This window comes from Ictalurus furcatus, chromosome 2 (assembly GCF_023375685.1).
Source record: "Ictalurus furcatus strain D&B chromosome 2, Billie_1.0, whole genome shotgun sequence".
Lineage (NCBI taxonomy): Eukaryota > Metazoa > Chordata > Actinopteri > Siluriformes > Ictaluridae > Ictalurus > Ictalurus furcatus.
In genome coordinates this window covers 19,168,602-19,188,687 of record NC_071256.1, presented here as the reverse complement: position 1 = coordinate 19,188,687, position 20,086 = coordinate 19,168,602, and the positions used below count along the sequence as shown (strand labels likewise).

Here is a 20,086-nt window from a genome sequence, read left to right as displayed (position 1 = left end):
CATTTTTTAAGTTTAATTAAATGTATTTTACTTTAAGTCCTCGTCATTATTTGAGTCTTCTCTCATTTTTACATTTTTGCTTTCAGGTTATTTCTTACAGCTTCAGTAAAAATCATTTTTAGGTCTGACGTTCCATATAAACTCAGCAAAAAAAAACCATCCTCTCACATTCAACTGCTTTTATTTCCAGCAAATTTCTTTGTTTTTATGTTAATAAAAATAATCAACAACTGAGACATAAACTGAACAAGTTTCACAGACATTTGAGGAACAGAAATGGAATAATGAGTCCCTGAACAAAGGGGGGGGGTGAATATTAAAAGTAACAGTCAGTATGTGGTGGCCTCCAGCTGCTTTAAGTACTACAGTGCATCTCATCCTCATGGACTGCACCACATTTGTCATTTCTTGCTGTGAGATGTTGCGCCCCTCTTCCACCAAAGCATTCTCCATCACGACTAGGGGGACACACAGTTACATGCAATTTTCCACTGCAAGGACGATCAGCTGTCCTTCCTGTCTCCCTGTAGCACTGTCGTAGGCGTCTTACAGACATTGCAGTTTATTGCTCTGGATACATCTGCAGTCCTCATGCCCCCCTGCAGCAGGACTATGGCATGTTCACACGTGAGCAGGAATCCTAGGCATGTTTCTTCTGGTGTTTTTCAGAGTCAGTAGAAAGGTCTCTTTAGTGTCCTAAGTTATTGTAACTGTGACCTTAATTGCCTACCACCTGTAAACTGTTAGCGTCTTAAGGACTGTTCCACAGGTGCATGTGCAATAATTGTTTATGGTTCATTGAACAAGCATGAAAAACATTGTTTAAACCCTTTCCAATAAAGATCTGTAAAGCTTATTTGGATTTGACTAAATTATCTTTAAAATACAGTCTCCTGAAAAAGGAACTTTTTTTTTTGCTGAGTTTATATAATATATTTTCCATACTAAGGATTCACCCTCTTGCTGAGAAACCCCTAAAATGATTTGATTGGAAAGAGAGATGGCAACAGCATCAAATATTTAGTTTGCTAATAAAAAAATTCCATCATTATCACACTCCTTGAGTAGCTAAATTGACTGCCCTGAATTTATAGCTCCATTTTGCCCCTAGAGGAATAACAGACTTCCGCTTTCTTTTTTTTTATTCTTTCAGTTCAATTACAGTCCACACGGCTTTAATACACAACACGGATTCTAAAGTCACTGTAACCTTCATCCAGCTGTATATTCGATCCCCCGGTTTACTTGCTATGAACCACATTTTAAATGTTTCTGATTACTGAAAAGGAAGTAAGAAACACTGGTTCAAGAGTACTGCAGCGTTTTTTTTTAACCTATGAGGATAAAGGAAAAGGGTATAAACCTCAGGATCAAACATGATACCATGCAATTTTGATAAGGCAACGATTTGATATTTGACAATACGACTGAATCTGCTATGCTTTAGTATGGACTGATGTTTGTTCAGAATCTGGGGTACCGTTAAAGACTATGATGATATACAGAAAGACAATTATATAAGTAGCAGAGTTAGGAACAAATCAACTTAGTAGCCTATTAAATTATTTACACATTTATATTTACACGTGTTTTATTTTGTCCTTTTTTGATAGTAATTGATTTCTAATCAATGATGATTGCTGATAATCAATATACGACTGTTGGAGCAATTAATTTCAATCGTTGCTTTATTAGTGCATTGCTCCAGTCTTGGAAATTTGGATTAACCACCATTTTGTCCTCTCAACCTGTGCCATTTATTTTTTAGACCTGCAATGACTGTCATTTTGAATTTTCGCTATTTAATTTAAAAAAAAAAAAAACAAAAAAACAGGTATTTATTAGTTAAACTTATTTTTCGTAATGAAGTATTATTTCATTAAGGTTGAGGTTAAGGTTAAGTTATCTGAAGGCTTTTGGAGGCATATCATTTTTAGAGATGGAATTTTTTTGAGAAGGGTGTAAACCTCAGACTTCCACACAATATGATAATGATTGAAGTGATGCACTAGCTACAATAAAAAATATAACTCGTGAGGTAGTGTGTAGCACTTATTAGTCAAAATTAGAGCATCTATTGGTTTAGTTGTTGTCACCGATGATCACAGCGATGTAACGTGTTTAAAAAAGGATTAAATAAAGACAAAGTGCAGAAGAGTCTAGAGGGAAGGGAATGCAAAAATTTTTGGCGAGTCTTTATCGGGGTAACCAAAGAACAGGAAATGTGTGGGAATGTGTTTCAATCTGTATTATGAAAAAGTCAATACTGAGGTCCATTCCTATCGTACACCGTGACCAAATCTGACCATGAACAACCGTGAAACCCTGACAACCACAATACTGCCCCTACTGTTTTTATGATGGCATTGCAACAGATTTATATTGTGTTTCCTGTGACATGCACAATATGGCTGAGTGATATGACAATAATATATATTATAATACCACTATAGTGATAACTTGCATCACAGTATGCTTTTCTGAGATATCGCATATATCGTTATATATTTTTATTAATATTAAAAGAAATATATAATTACATACTTTTTGACTGACAGCAGCGTATGTGATTTAATTAAACACTACTGTTTTAGAAAACCTATACATATATATTTTTGTGCACAATCGACTGAACGAATGCTCTCACTATGTTAAATATACATTATAGTGTAATGATCAATTTCTATACCTCATCTACCTGCCCATTTTCCAGCTGTAAGCGCATCTCCATATAACTACAGATGTTTTGCTGTGGTCTTGTATAAACCAGGTTTCACTGAAAAAGGACAGAATTGCATCAGAATACATTTTATTGTAACAATATCAAAGAATTTACTTGACAAGAAAAAAAAATGCTGAGCAGTTCGCCTTGCTTACGCGTCACTAAAAGTAATACATAAAAACAGATAAAGTTCACGTTTCTCCGGGCCAAACGGTGTGGACGTCGCTGTAGGGTCCGTAGCGGCCGTACACGTCCTTCCCGATGATGATGAAACACAGCGTCTTGTCTCCGGATCGTTCCGCCGCCACTCTGCAGGCCATCGGCAGAGGCATGGCTTTGATCACGCCCATGGTTTTCCATTTGGTGAAAGTTCCGTCACTGCGCTCCTGCGTTACGTAGATGTAGTAGCAGTCCATGGTGGCGGCGTCTGGGTCTTCCTCTTCCACGTTCCACAGCAGGGCGATTCCTCGTGGGGTTTTGATGCGCGCCACTTTCACAACAGGCTTCTGAGGCATGGATTTGCTGGCGGCCGCGACGGGAAGTTGGTTCGGGAACGGAGTGTGTGGGAACGGCGGGAGTCTGGACAGCAGGGCCGCCTGTTCAATTATACAATGTTAGCATCTTAAGAAATTGATCGAAAGGAAAACTCTCTTAATAAAACTCTTTACAAAATGAACATGGAATTAAGAGGGGAAAATTCTGTGCTGTCTAGGGAAAAAAAATACACAGTATGATCAAAGTATACACAATATGACTACATTTCACCTTTAATAAATAAGTAATTACATAAAATGTACATAAAGTCTCTGAGGTCTAACTAGGCATACAACAGGCTTCTTAAGAAAGTGTAAAACACAACTCTGCACTCTAAGATGGAATGCTTATATTATTAAAGCAATTTTTGATGTATATTCAAAACAATTTTAAATGCAGCACCTTGGTGCTCTTAAAAAACCCTCAAATAATAATAATAATAATAATAATAATAATAATAATAAACTACAATACTACTACAAAACTACAATACAATTACTACAATATTATGGGTTATATTTTGTATTAAAGTCCTTAGACTTTGGATTGGATTAATGTTACCTATATATAAAATTTGTAATCGAATTTTAAAAGTGTCCAACCTTGAGTCTTGTTTTCATATATTTTGGTTCTTATTTACAATTTTAAAAATGTATTTAATTCCATACATTTATAATTAATGCCATGATATTATGGCATTTATTTTATATATATATATATATAAAATTACATTGTGACAAACATCTGTACAGCTAGATTGTGTCCATGAGGAGAACAATAAATAAAGTGTCTGCCACCTCGTTATAGAGGTTTGTTGTTTTATATATATATATATATATATATATATATATATATATATATATATATATATATATATATATATAAAAAAATGTAAGGTTTGCATCAAAATTGAACATTGAGATGATGACATGACGTCGTACCTCTGCTTCCTGCACCTCAGGTGTTTTTTTCTCCACCACTACAGAGCCCTGAATCTCACCGTCCTCTGTTAAAAATACACAACGTGCAGGAAACGTGTGATTCTTTAATATACTCCATTTAAAAAATGTAATAAACACATAATTAAATTCTTCAGCATACCCAGTGGAGATGATCTGCTGTCTACGTTTTCCTGTGAGTGAGAGAGATAGAGCGAGATGGGAATGTTAACAAGGAAAGAATAAACATCATGCTTTCAGCCAACAGGTGAGAGCAGACTTACCTGCGATGAGGTTTGGGGAGAATCGCTGTGCTTGGTCCCATTTTTTCTGCACACTGCCTCAGAAAACACACGAACACAGTTCAGCATTATGCATGTCTCACACATCACACTATTAAACAGATCATGTGACATCACGTGCACTAAGAGTGCATTAAAACACAATAAGTATAGATTTTTTTAAAAAGTGTGTATTATTTGTTTCTATATTAACATCATACTCTGAAACGCATTTTATGTTTCGCTACCTGCTCTACATTTTATAAAATATCCGAATTAGAACTCATGATAAATACTAAAATAGGATAAATAATAATACAATAAATTCTCATTATTTATATCATATCCGTCTTATTTATAATTAGATGAATAAAGATGAAGAAAACAAAAACAAAAGAGCAAAGTAATTCATTTTTTTAAAATTGTGCAAACGTAATGTTTATATACAAAAAAACAATAAGTAAAATAAGTAAACCATATAAAACAAAATAAATGCAATATATGCAATAGAATAAATAAAAGTAATAATGCAATCATTTGCTTTTTTTGTTATAGTTAAGTTATATAACATCTTTCACTTAATGCAAAATGAGAAGAAGAATAAACTAAATTAATAATAATAAAAAAATTATAACTAGCTTTTTAAAAATATTTATTTATTCATTAATTCTTTCTTTCTTTAGACTCTTATTTGTTTCGGAGTGCTTTCAACGAATATGCGACGCTAATGTCTTCCAGATCTTTGGTGCTCGAAACAAGACTCCTTCACCACTCTGTGTTTATAAATACACAAACAGAACACTTTTTTTCTTTATTTTAAAAAGCTTAGTCTCTGAACAGATCACACCTTCTCCGTCAACGGTCAGGTCCACAAACTGATTCTTCATGCGCTGGAATTGAAAGAAAAGAAAAACAGATCAAACGTTCTGTCACGCTCGAGTCCACAGATGGAGTGAAAGACATGAAAAATGAAGACAAAAAGCTACCAAACTCTGCCAGCAGTCTTCTTTAGGTTTCCTCGCCGTGTCTCCTTCACTGGTGATGGCTACAAAAATGACATGAAAAGAGAGAGAGAAAAAAAGTGAGAGATAAACCTTAGTTACTAGTTATGGAGCAAAAATAAATCTCACTTAGAGCTGACGCAAGACGTTAGTGATGAACACGCATACCTCCTGATACTGACGTGCCAGAAATCCCTCCGTTAGCAGAACTGTGGAGAAAAAAATAAAGCAATTAACCTCTTTATTTCAGACACTCAGCAGGATTCTGGACTTTTTTTTTTTTCTAACGAGATCATACATTTTAATATATAATCACAAATAATCACTGATCTCTACTCTTCACTGAAAGTATTTTGACACCATAGAGGCATGTGCAAAAGTTAGCATCCCCTCAGGAGAAAATTGAATGGCAGAAACTGTAATTGATTCACTGTGTTCACTTTTACAGATTAGAAGATTAGATACTAACAGCAAGAAAAAAAAAATGTTTGCATCTCCGTTTCTGGACGTAATGAATACATTACAGATGCCTCACATCTTTATTGATAACGATAAAAAGATACATTTTAATCGTTGACAAACTATTGTGGTATAAGAGGAATAAAACATTTCAGGACATGCTGTTATCGGAAAATAATCAACGACAGAGTTACTCAATGTTACTTAACATTTTACTTTAGCAGCACATCTTGACATGCTTTATTCCCCTTATACCACAGCAATTTCCAAGCTTTCACAATTTCATTCATTAAAAGAATGAGACGTCATACATCTTATCCGCTTATTGTTACGATTAATATAGCGACACATCCACAAAACAAGGCCCCCCCCCTACGTTATAGCAGCTATAAAACAGTAATTCCCTCACAAACCTGTTTTGTTTTCTCTGACAAAAAAACCCCACAACTGTCGCTGTTTGTCAGCGAGAAACCGCAAATAAAAAAGCGTGACTCAATTGTCAAAAAACTTATAGCTACAGTGCTGACACTGGAGACTCCTTCCATAAAATGTTACATAAACACATTTCTCCTTACAGATCAATTACTTTTTTTAGTCCGTTTTATGTGCCGCGTCCATTGCGCTAGACCGCTTGAATGAGCTGTTACTATAGAAACGATAACCTATTCGATTGTAATATAAACTGAATCTCTGCTGATTTAACAGAAAATGAATCTGACCAATCAGAATCCAGAAGCGTTGTGGTGTAAATATTCTACAACCACTTGTATGAAGTCAGACTGATAAACGCCTCTGCTGGCCTCTAAGTGGCACTGTTCGCCCTTCAGAGGAGAAAATGGCGCACTCCATTCATCAGAACACCACAAGATGAATTTGTTTTTCACTGACTTAGCAAAGTGCTTTAGAGTATAAGACTGCACATGAATCTTACTAACGTAGCATGGGGCATTTAAGTGCTCTAGCCCTTCCTGCTTCCAAAAACAGAGAGAAGAAAAAGCAGAACTCGATCGATTAACAGAAAGCACAGGTTGCACAGACGGAGAAGGGCTATAACGATGATCATGATTTTTCTCTTAGTTCAAGTCATCATTATCCATCATGAGTGTTTGTTTAAAATAAACAGAAAACAGCATTTCTCCTTTTACAGAACAGAGATTTAGATTTTAATGCACTGGAGTCAATAAAAGGAGATCGTTAGCATAAACTAATTTGATCTAATCTCACCAATATCGCAGTTAATTATTTGAAAAGCCAAAAATAATGATTATATACAAAGGTCAAATTGTGCAACCTTTACATTTAAAATATACTTATTTACTACGATTAAGAAACGCCTACAAAACAGAACATCTATGATTTTATTAATCATTAAGGCCTACAAATTTTTGGCCTGTAATAACGTCAGTGAGTGATCAAATCTGAAGCAAGGTTGCCAATATATAAGAAAAGACCTTAAATTCGTCAAAAATTAAATAAATGAATAAATAAATGGATTAAGAATAGCCTTTAAAAACCATGCACGCACGCATGCACGCACATCAGATTAAGAACAATATAGAATAAAGTTTATTAAGAGTAGTCTTTAAAAAAACAACATAAAAACAACACAAAAACCCACTGGATTAAGAACAGCTTTAGGGGGAAAACGAATAAATAATTAATAAACTGATTAATTATTTAAACTTGATTAAGCTTTTTATTATTAATTGAATAATAAAAAGCTTATTCTCAAACAAACACAAGACCCCCAGACCACATTAAGAATAGCCATGAAGAATTAAAAAAACTGATTAATAAAATGATTAATAAAACAAACACGCACTCGCATACACAGGATTAAGAAGTCTTGAAAAAGTAAATAAGTAAACAATAAACTTAACATTAAAAAAAAGAAAGGATTAACTCCCCCTCCCAAAAAAAGATTAATAACAGCATTTATGTTAAAATACTACTACTACTACTAATAGCCTCAAGAAACAAACACATCCAGATTAAGAATAGCCTTAAATAAAAAATAAACAAATGGACAGATGAATGAATGAATAAATAAATTAATAAATAAACAAGTTAAAGCATAAGTGAATAAATAAATACATAAATAAATTAAACAATAAATGTATGTATAAATTTGTGAATGAATGAACGAAAGAATTGATTAAAAATAGAGTAGGTATGAACAGACTGCTCAAAACCTCAACATACAAATGTAAGATGATGAAGGTCTTAAACGCTTTTAAACTTTAATGTTGTAAAGTGTAAGTGCAGCTAAATCACGGTGTACAGTGTGAGTGTGTGTGTGTGTGGGTGTGTGTATACAGTATATAGGATGCAGTAGGCACAGTGAGCGTTATAGCGGTGATGTAACCAAACAAAACGCTGCATTTTGCACATTTCGGGAAGCGGCGCTGGCAAACGCACGTTATTATTAGACTCTGGAGACGAGACAGCGACGTGCTGTAGCCTTTTTTTAGCTTCGGTTTCTGTGTGCGATTTCTCAAGTATCTGAAAATACGAAGACACGATGCCAAGAGCTGTTCAACACAAACACGACAAATCGATATAAGTCCTACATTCTTGTAGAGTCGGTGTTATAGATTTAACAAGTGAACGTCTGGATGTTGACTGATCTGAAGTAAATACATGTGTATACACTGTAACTCATTTAAATGGGAGCAGCCATGTTAATTTGATGTCACCTACAAATTCTTATATAAAAGATATAAAATAAAATAATAGAACAATAATCAAATAATAACAAGCTAATAATGTATTTTTTTTTATTTACTAACTTAAAAACTAATTTTACTACCACTACTGATGATGATAATAATAATAATAATAAGAATGTACCTGGTCACATTTAGGATTTTTGCCTCTTTTTTGATCACAAGTGTTGGGGGGAGATTCTGGGATCCAGTGGCAGTGAGAGAATTTGGAGGGGGTGGGGGGAGGGGAGAGAGAGAGAGAGAGAGAGACTTAAACACCATCAAACATGATTTTAATTCATTAATACTGTATGAGTGGCCGAAGTTTATTTCTTGAAGCAAAAGTGCAACGAACAGAAAAACAACAGAATTTATTTATGTAATAATTTTAGCATATTAATATTATGACAAAGTGATGGAAAAAAGTGGTTAAAAAAAGCATTTAAAATTAGAATTGTATTTAAAAAAAAAGGAAATAAAATAGCATGAAGCTTTCTTTTAAATACATAATGATTTATTAATTTATTTTTGTAAAATATTTATGTTTTTATGAGAAACAATTTCAGTAAAGAAAGTGACGAATCCCCCCTGAGGACACAGAAAAAATAAATAAAATAGCAAAAACATAAATAAATAAAAAATCTTATATTCAAATGATATTGTAAAATATAGAAAGAAAAGTGTGACGTAAATTTTGATATAAATATTTATACATTTTTAGAATATTTTTCACTAAGGAAAAAAACAGACAAAAAAAACGTATTTTAAGAAAGCATAAAAATAATTAGTTAAAGGGGTCGTATCATGATTCTTAAACAATTTTAAACGTTAATTATTTGGTTTGTTGGGTGTAATACAGTAAGTTAACATGCTTTAAATGGCTCAGGAGATGGCTTCAAATGCCATAATTGATTTGTAGATATTTCACAACTGATTTAACAAAAGTACCAAATCAACCAGATGTTGAATGCTAGCAGTTGTGGTGTTTGTGGTGGTAGTAATAGCAGCTGAAGAGGTTACTTTGTCGGTCATGGCAAAGTAACTAAACACAGTTAATTTCTGTCTGCATTGTACAGCTGATTTGTATTTGTGATCGGACGGCATACGAGATTTAACTGTGTTGACACCCACTGTGCCTAGCTTAAATCATTTTTTATAAACACTGCAAAATCTCTCTATGTTGACCACCAACAGGCTACAACCATGTCCTAAATTCTTCATCTTCCAGCCACTTTTGCTGGAATTTGCACTTCCCCATTTCTTTGCAACTTTTTATGAAACTTACTTTCTCTGCTCGAAGTTTTACTCTTCCTGGTCCCAGCCCACCGCTGTCTAAACATCCGGCGTTACGGCAAGTTTACCCCGGTGAGAGGAAATTACCAAACTGGTTCTGCATGTCTGTCACACCACCATGTACATATTTTGTGACAGCAAATAAAAGTTAGTAATTATGAAGGCTGTTGGATAAAAACTGACCCAGCTGACCCAACTTGGTCAGCTGACCGTTGCATTGTGATTGGCCAAAAGCCTCACGAGTGTGTTGGAAATATAATGCCCCTTGGGTTAGCTTTAGCCACCAAAGCTTCTAAAGCAATGTCATCGGTATCAGCTCGAGCCAGAGTTCAATTCAGAGACTGCGGATGATCAAGTGGAAGCAAGTTTACAAACACTAGCTAGTATTCTTGTGATTCGATTGATATAAACCGTTTCAAGACGCAATCACAACAGCAGCTACAATCAACATCTCTGTCAGACCACTGATATACAAATACTTACAAACCTGAGGCAAGTTAACAAACTTTAGCTAGCACCTTAGCAGAGGTCTACAACTGAGTCACAACACAAAACTCCACATCTGAACAGTCAATAGTAGATACTTCATAAAATAATCAAAACACATTTACAGGTTCTGATTCAGAATCACAAGATTGAGTAATGTGGGAATCGCCCCACGTTTCAGGAGTAGCCTTTGTGTATAACCTGCCTTTACTTGCCCAGGTTTAGGAAGCTCTCCTCCGCAAAATGTGCTGTGCACAAGCAAATGTTTGGGTTGTACTGCTCAGGAACAGCATTATAAATAAACAGTAACCACCAACTCCTGATTTCGTCTGTTTTTGGAAGGCCAAACGAGGTTTTGCTCTCGCACCGAAACACACAGCATTTCCGCGACATGACACCTGAACTCACTGAAGCCTTGCCTTTTTTCTTCGTCGCTGCCTTTGGGCGGGATTATGCTGACACTGCACTCAGTGACAGAGAAATTATGGAAGTAAATTTGGACTTCGAACGACGCATTCGGGAAGGTCTGGAGCAGTGTTCTCTGATGGAAAAAATAAATCCTTCTGGGGAAGACTGAGCTTTGTGACTTTGCAGAGCATATACATGCACAAACAGATACATTACACTCCCAAACAAAAGGAAAACCTTTTTTTTTTAAAATCATGAAATGACCCCTTTAATTATTTATCATTTTAGAATATTGATGCTGTTAATAGATAAAATGACAATGTACAAAAAGTAGAATACAAACAGCGTTCAGCTATCATCTACAATTATGAGCGACAGAAAAGGCAGCATGTCACAATCATTGACTGATCCGCGGGCCGCCAATACTCATAATCAACCCGTTCCTAAGCCCCACCCACTTAAACTTCTATTGCTATGAGTTTTCACACACACGTAAGAAAAGTCTTTACAAAAAAAAAAAACATAAGTCAAGTAAAATAAATAAAAGTGGAAACGTGTTTATCGTGATGTTTATCGCTTTTCTCTCCTGGGTTTTCAGTTTATTTCTCTCCTCCTCGTCACTGCTGCTGGTAAGAATATCTCTCCTGACCTCATGACTCATCTCTGTGTACATATGACTCATGTGTGTGCACGCGCGTGTGAGAGATTATGTCTTACAGTCATAATTATACACTCGATATGCATCCTGGAATAGTTTATGCACCACTCTAATGTGTGGAACGCAGTCATACAAATGTTATTAAAAGGTTAAATAAATGATTAAAGTAATTTACAGAACAGTGAGGAAGTAAAGTTTATTCTCAATCCAGATTCCTAATTATGCTAATAATCTCAACATACAGTGAAAATCTATTTCCAGTAAAGTTGACCCAGTGCTCAATTCTTGGCAGAAATTTGACAGAAAGACGACTCTGGTTATTAAAAATAACGGGAAATGTCCATCAGTAAAGCAGACACATTGCTTTAACTCTGCTTTTTAATATTACAAGCTGTGTTTTGGGAAAAGAATACCTTTCCGAGAATAAATACATTCAATAGATGTGTAATAATAATAATAATAATAATAATAATAACAGTAATAATATTATTATTAGCAGTAGCATTAGTAATAATTTCACTATTAATCTGTTTACCGAGTCCGAATCAGCATGAAAGTGATGCTTTTATTTTACGTCGTCGGAGAACTCTTTCATTCATTGGTCAGAAGTGTGATGAGGAAATAAAGGTAAACTCATGTTTACACCTTCTCCAAGCAGGCGTAGAAATCAACTAAATCACCCGAACAGGGAGAACATGGAGTCGGCGCTCCATAAATGATTCGACGACTAAATAATTAACTGCATATCTAATCTCATCCAGCGTTTATTTTCTCTTTTTTATTCTAGAACAAGTGGCATTTCTGCAGCGCTACATCTCTGTCCTTACAGAAAATCTGAAAAAGTTTTTTTTTTTTTTTTTTTTTTTTAAATCTAACACACACAGCATCTGATTCACTTCCGGTAGGCGAGTCGATTCACTTTCTTGGTAGAGTTCACTAGGAGCAGGTGGGAAAACACCTCGTGCAGGTGCCTAAAGAACTGTGCCACGCCCTGTCGCACCCCTCTGGTTTTAGGCAACACCCCCTACCTGATACCTGCGCCTGCCACTAAACTAGAGTATTTATGATTTTCAGAATATCATCAAGAGATATCACCGTGTTGCACCATGCTAAACTGGTAGCTAAACGCGTACAGTATTTGTTAGCTACGTTAGATACGTAGCATGTTTAGTAAGAGTAAGGAGATATGACTGAAATTCAATACCATTTCGTGCACGCCGTTTTCTTGTACCTGTTCCTGGGCTGCTTCCAAGCTTGCACGTTTCTGTATGTTCACGAACACGGTGTCTCCTCTTCGCTTCACTTTCCTAACATGTGCCTGGAAAAAGGAACAGCAAAATAAATAATAATAATAATGATAATAATAATAATAATAATAATAATATTTAAAAGGTAAATGATTAAGCAAGATGTGTCGACACTGGGTGAGTGTTTATTCTGCATTTACTGTTTCTTGTTTTTAAGTGATTAGAGTGACTTTTGTGCTCACAGGCAAATTACCAGGCTGCGCTGGGTGCTTCCCGATTTCAGACTGAAATGGGGAATGTCTGTAAAATGACTGACAGGAGGCCCATCCAAACACAATGAAGCGCTTCAAACCGGAAAGCAATTTTCCAACCCACGTAACATAATATACTTGTGTTGAGGCTATGGCGTAAGTGATCATTTAAATAAATAAATAAATAAATAAATAAATAAATGAAAGATATATATACATACATATATAATGCTCTAAACACTTTTTCCAGGCTAGTTGCACTAGTAAGAAATTAAAAAAATAGACTATTTTACCCTTTAAGCTAGAAAGATAGATGATTTTGGAATTCTGCCCCCTCTGGTGCAAAAATGCTACTGCAAGTTACTTAAGTGAGACGATTCCCAAGCACTGCAAGCATCACCACTACTTTATAAAAATTTATGCGTCTGCACGACTAATTAACGCGAAGGAACATAATCACTGACCGCGTGCACGCCTCATTAAGTCGATCATCATGTTTCAAACATGACTCCAAAATGTAGTGTGTATTAGTTTAAATGTACACACTAGAAAAATGACACATGCATGCTTGATAACGATACATGCATAAGACGATGTAATATGATATCACGGTGAGTGATGCCACAAAACACTTTGAGATATTGTCAAATTTATTTATTTGGAAAAATATCGATTTCAAACTCTGACTGAAGGTTTTTATTAAAATGTTAAGAATACTGTTCAGCGTTTTCAAAACATTTCCTACTTTACCCAAGTATTGTTAAACTCGACATTTCGCATGCATTTATAGTGATATCGTAGAAATGCATTCAAATATCGTGATATAACAGTATACTTTCATCATATTGCCCCGCCCGACGGCTCTAATTTAAAAACAACTAGATAAATCAGACGATGTATTAAGAGGAAGATCTATTTACACACAAAAAATAGATCTTCTAGCGTCTCTATCTTAACTAAAACTGACTAGCGGCAACTCCCCCCAAGCGCCTTATGGTTACCGTAAAACCCGTATATACGCATGCTACCTTCGGTCGGCACAACAAAATTATTATTTCATTAAGAAAAATTTAGCTCTCATTCCCCTGCATTACTAAATTACAGAGCTGTCTCAAGTAGAACTCCATATATTTGTTCTACTTCAGCGTACACTAATGATTATGAATCGCTTCTCACAGCGTACACTGTGCATGACATGCACTCACCTCCAGCTTCCGAATTCTCACGTCGTATCTGGGTTCGTTATCGACCTCCTGAATTCTGTCCATCAGGGCTTTCATCATTTTGTCAGACTGTTCCAGGGCAGACTTCACCTCTCTGGAGATCAGCTCCTGGATCCAAATCCAAAGCAAAATGTAGAGTTTGAGGATCAAGATTACTTTTATTTTAAGAATGATGCAGTAAGAATTTTTAATCAGTGCACTAAGACAACCTTTGAGACTAGGGCTGGGTGATATGACAAAAATATAATCTCACGATACTTGAGGACATTTTCTACGATATACAATGCGCATCACGATATATAATTTCAATAAAAATGTTAAACTGTCTTTGATGACAAAATTATTTAATGGCATCAAACCAAAAGCATCCATTCAGTCCCACTTAATTTGTAATTATTAAAAACTTTAAATATACATCACCATACCAACGATATCCCAGAAAAGGCTATCGTGCAATCATTTATCAGGATATCGATATTATAGTGATATATCGCCCAGCCCTACTTGAGACGTCTCGACTGATTTATTTTTAAAACGTTCCTGAATCCTTACAGCCCTTTAAATCCCATCAACTATTTTCTCCTAATTAGTTTGGATCCTGAATAGACCAGCACACATTTCAGTTCAGTATGTTTGCACACTCCGATTTTAGTTCAATATCTTCTCCTCACTAATTCTAAAAACCTCTCTCCTTCTACATTAAGTGTTAAACCCTGTCCCCCCCGCGAGACAATCAAGACGAGTGGCGACTGATCTCTTCACCTTGGCTGTAGAGAGGTTTAAAGCAGCAGATGGTTTTTCAGACCCGTCATCACGTCGTGTCCTTTTCATACCTGGAAAAAAAGTGCATGAAACAAAGCATTTATTATATTATTATAATAAATGCTTTTAACAATATATTATAACTATATATTATAACTAATAATTATAACCTTTTAACAATATTTATTCAACACCGCTAAAAATCAGAAAATGGTGTCCAGTTCACTTTAGTCAGGGTTTTGGGAAAAATAAATAAGCAGAAATTTACACAGCTTTTATTTCATTTTATAAAACGTTACTAATAGCCCTAATAGTAAAACCAATAAATAATAATAAACAAAATATATAATAATAAAATATAAATACTAATGCAAAAATAATCCAAAATAAATATGCAATAAATAAATAAATACAGGTAAATACATAAATAAAGGTTATTGGAAGTACTAATAATAAAACTAGAGCTGCAACTACAAATTGATAAAATCGATAATAATCGATTATGAAAAACGTTGTCAATGAATCTCATTATCAATTAGTTGGCCTGCGCATGGTACGAGGTACATTTACTCACTACGTTACTTCTGTTCTGAAAACACCCTTCGGAGAGTAAATACTAAATTTGTGTCCCAAATGACGCACTATACACTTACACTATGCACTCTGCACTACCGTCTAGTGTATGAATTTTAGAAAGGTAAGATCATCTTAAATAGAACACTAGCGGGGGTTTTTCTAACTCGGAAGTATAAGCTGCTTCCTAGTCAGTGGCACATAATGTCATATGCAGCTAATGCGACACCGCTAGCTTTAGCCTAATACCCAGAGTCAACGACAAGGATTTTCTGCAGTTTACTGTTTATGTCAGCGTTACCTTTTATCCCCAACATGACCTCAGTCTCCATCAGACAGAGCCGAAATCGTCACGTGACTGAGGAAGAAAGTCCTCTAAGGCAATGGAGCATTTTATATTAAACACCGCAGAGATCTTATGTCTATATCCAAAATGCTCCACTGTGTGTAAGGGGCAGGGGAAACTGGTGCAAGCTGCTTAAAAGGTTTAGTTTAATTTAAGTTTCTTGTCATTATATGCTGTATTTGTGCGCTTGCAGTGTAAATTCTGTCGTTTATTATAACGGAAGTGATGTGTTAGTAACAAGGCTGCGTTGCTGATCACACGCTGATACAGAGTGGGAGCGTGAGTAAGATCTGTAATGTGTAATTAAAACACTATGATCAAAAGTAAACACAAGTAAAATAATATTCCTTAAGGCAGTGAGTAACAGAAACCACAAGGTGCAATGAAATTGAGTTTATATTATTAACCTAGGACCGTGGTATAATTCAGGGCTTTTTGTGCATCCATAAAAAATAATGCATAAATACTTGTATATAATATAAACTTAAATAAATAAATACTTTATATTACATATAAGTATTTATTCATTATTTTTTTATGGATGCACAAAAAGCACTGAATTAAACTAAAGTCCTAAATTAATAAGATATATTCTGATGTCTGTGTGTGTATTGGGTTCTTTTCTGTTTTGGATAAGCAGTTGTGTAAAGTTTTAGTCTGAAGTTTATATTTGTAACACTCAGTTTGTTGATTTTATTTTAAACAAACAAGGTACTGAAAGTTTGCTTCCCCCCATCCGATTAATCGAAAAAATAATCGGCCAACTAATCGATTATGAAAATAATCGTTGGTTGCAGGCCTAATTTTAACTAATAAATACTGATAAATATACCAAATAAATATAAATAAATAAAACGCTTCAAGTAGTACTAACAATAAAACGAGTAATAAATATACAAATAAATGTTAAAATAAATAAACAAACAAATACCAAAAAACTTTATTCATCTTTAACCTTTACATTTTCAACTTATTAATTATTTCCTAACTAAATTGGGAAAAGGCAGTCATGAGTTATAAACATGTACAAGAGCCATTTTTAAAACATTGAAAAAATATATTTAAAAAAAAATAAACTCATCAAATATATAATGCTTATAATATTCATTTATACAGCTTTTTTTTTACTAAAAAAGTGAATAACTTCTAGAAGATTAAATAATTAAACAAATGTATTCATAAAATAACCACAGAAACTAAACTGTAAATATTTTAAACTAATTACTCAATTAACTTTTAATTTCTTTACTGTTATTAATGTAAATTATTCGATGGTTAATAATAATCATTATTATAAAGCTAATTCAAATATTTTGTATGGATTAAAAAAAATTCTTTTCTATCAGAAATCATTTATTTTAATTCATGATTGTTTTTTAGTTCTATTGATTAATCAAATAGATATTGAGAGGTCGTATTCCAATAAGCTCCATACTGTATGTACAAGTGCACTACATATGCTACGACGAAAAGGAACTTACACCTGCGGTAGGGCGCTACAAAGACGCCTATGCGAGCGATTTGGAACATACCCCAATTCAAGACAAGACGGCGACTACTAAACAATGAAACGACACAGTGACAAAACATTTGTTAAACACGATGAGAATGACTGGTTAATTCATATTTAGCATTTAAGTAAGATATAAAATATAAATTACAGTAAACAATTTAAAAGTTATTTTTAAGAACAATATATTTGATAGCTATTACACGTAGCTAGCTATTATTAGGAACTCGCTTGTGATGGTTTTTTGCGGCCACTTATACAGGATGACCTATGCTTACCTTGTTTCAATCCTAAGCATGCTACAATTTATTAATTAATACATTACGAAAATGATTTCACTGAAATTTTAAAGGGAGAATTGTAATAAACTAGTGAGAACGGTTAGCCCAGCTTGCTGGCTAGATACCATTAGCTGCATGTTGTAAATAGCTCGAACTCACCAGAAGTTTAAGTATTCAGCCCGCTTCTATTTTAATACATATATATTTTAAAAAAATTCAGCAAAATACTTCACGTCTGAGTAATTCTTTATTCTTTTGTCGTCTTTATAATATAAGTCTAGATAATATCAGTGCATGCTAGCTTACTAGCTAGCTAGTTAGCGTTAGCTTCCGGTGGAAACCTCCATTCTATTCAGCCCTCGCGCTATCTTTTCCGTTTAATTTTTGTAAATAAATAGTATTTTTTTACTCACTTGTCATTTTTTAAAACACCGCAAACAAATCTCCAGCCCGCCGCACCTGGAGTTTAAAAAAAATGTATATATATATATTATTTTTTTGTTTCTCCAAATTGCTGCTTCAAAACAACAGCCACGGACCAAACTGAAGAAAGGGGCGGGGCTTATTCGCGGGACTTTTAACATGGGCGTGGTTAAAATGCTCCTACTGCTCCTGCTTTTGCTTAGAACGTTTTTTAAAAATCTTTTCATTCAATTTAGTATAGCTATAGATGCGACGGCGTTTTAGTGTTACGTAAAAATAAAATTACGTGAATAAAGTCGTAATATTTTGAGAATAAAGTCAAAATTACACATCGGTAAAGTTGTTTTATATTGGACATTCGCAGATTCGAGATCCGCTCTTCTATTTCTCAAGAAATAAACACACAAAAATAACAAGGTGTTTTTATTCTCGTAAATTTAACTTTACTCTCAAAATATTATGACTTTATTCTCGTCATTTTGACTTTATTCTCAAAATATTACGACTTTATTCCCGTAATCTTATTTTTTTATGTGGCACTAAAACGCGGATGTAAGTATAGACTAGAATCGAATAGGGTATAATTTATACGTTTTTTAACAGTACAAATTAAAGTCAAGAGGAATGGCTCATTAACATGTATTTATTAATATTCATTAATATTCATCACATTAATTAATTATATACCGCAGCCTTGTTCTGGATTCTGATTGGTTAGAAGGTGTTGCTTGACCATTATATAAGGTTACGCATGTGACGTCACGGCAGGCGGAACTCACCGCTGTCACGCCCACTGAGGGGCAAAAAGACTGAGCGGCAGCATCATTGTACAGCATGAACTCCGCGAAACAACTCATCTAAAATGCGGAAAAGCTGTTGTGAGATCGACTGTGCTAACAGATTGAGCAATAATACAGAGCTATCTTTTTCCAGAGTGCCAAAAAACCATTAAGTCCTTTTTTACTATGTCGAGCAGTGTAAGTTCTTTTGGCATGTGGTGTTCATGTTGTACAAGTTGTAAGAGTCAGTCAGTACGTTTACATGGACAACAATAATACAATATTAACCCGATTAAGACAATACTCTGATTAAGAAACTACCATGTAAACAGCGATTATTGATGACCTTAATCTGATTAAAGTCATACTCGAAGTAAACACAAATCGAATTAAGACGTGGAGTATTCCTGTTTTAGTCACATTACATACATTACAGACATGTAAACACCTTAATCACATTATTAACGTCGTGTGGGAGTTTTCACCGCATTTTGCGACAGGACACGATTACACATGGCAGTGCTCAACCGTTTTACTGCAAACAGGAGAGCACGGCTGCGTCCCAAACCGCATACTTACCTGCTATATAGTAGGCGAAATACATGTGTTTCGGCTACTATATAGTAGGTAACTACGCGGTTTGGGACGCAGCCCATGGCTTCAAGCAGTCATGTATTTGCACGTACAGCATGACAAATAATTAACTCACTTGAAGCTTTCATAAAATTAAAAATGAAACACCCAAAACTGTATACGGTATCATAAGGAAGATGAACTGTATGTAGATACGTGTATGTAGATATGTTATAGAACATAGTTCGATGGACAGCACACGTCATTACGTCGCCACGATGTTCCCTCCAGAATTTCACGTATCAACATACAGTTCGTCTTCGTTAATGTACTGTATACAGTTTTGGGTGTTTTTATTTAACATTTTTACGAACGCTTCAAGTGCGGTTAATTATTTGTCATGCTATACGTGCAAATAGACGACTGCTTGAAGCCGTGAGCTGCGTCCGAAACCGTGTACTTACCTACTATATAGTTGCCGAGATACATGTATTTCGCCTACTATAGGCCTATAGTAGGTAAGTATGCGGTTTCAGATGCTGCCGTGCTCTCTTGTTTGCCGTAAAACAGTTGAGCACTGCCGTGTGTGATCGTGTCCTGTCACAAAATGCGGTGAAAACTCTCACACGACGT

The 20,086-nt window shown here is 34.8% G+C and overlaps 1 protein-coding gene across 2 annotated transcripts; it reads right to left on the bottom strand.

Annotated features, from left to right (window-relative positions):
* Positions 1-945: 945 nt before the first annotated feature.
* atf7ip2 (activating transcription factor 7 interacting protein 2) lies at positions 946-18,240 on the bottom strand. 2 transcript variants are annotated; one of them, XM_053652145.1, is made up of 12 exons: positions 18,092-18,240; positions 14,969-15,039; positions 14,189-14,314; positions 12,690-12,803; positions 8,786-8,841; positions 5,645-5,685; positions 5,462-5,520; positions 5,323-5,365; positions 4,479-4,531; positions 4,358-4,388; positions 4,198-4,262; positions 946-3,318 (listed from the first exon to the last, which is right to left on the bottom strand). In XM_053652145.1, the coding sequence occupies exons 1-12, from the start codon at positions 18,096-18,098 to the stop codon at positions 2,914-2,916; spliced, it is 1,071 nt and encodes a 356-aa protein (XP_053508120.1). In that variant the 5' UTR covers positions 18,099-18,240; the 3' UTR covers positions 946-2,913. The 2 variants fall into 2 exon arrangements, with proteins under 2 accessions (XP_053508120.1, XP_053508129.1); XM_053652154.1 differs by having other exon boundaries at positions 12,717-12,803.
* Positions 18,241-20,086: the final 1,846 nt, after the last annotated feature.

Coding starts and splice junctions, on each gene's coding strand:
- atf7ip2 (XM_053652145.1), bottom strand. Junction 8,842..12,689: donor AAAACGGCGTGCACGAAATG/GTATTGAATTTC, acceptor ACTGGATCCCAG/AATCTCCCCCCAACACTTGT. Junction 4,389..4,478: donor CTCCCCAAACCTCATCGCAG/GTAAGTCTGCTC, acceptor TCTCACTCACAG/GAAAACGTAGACAGCAGATC.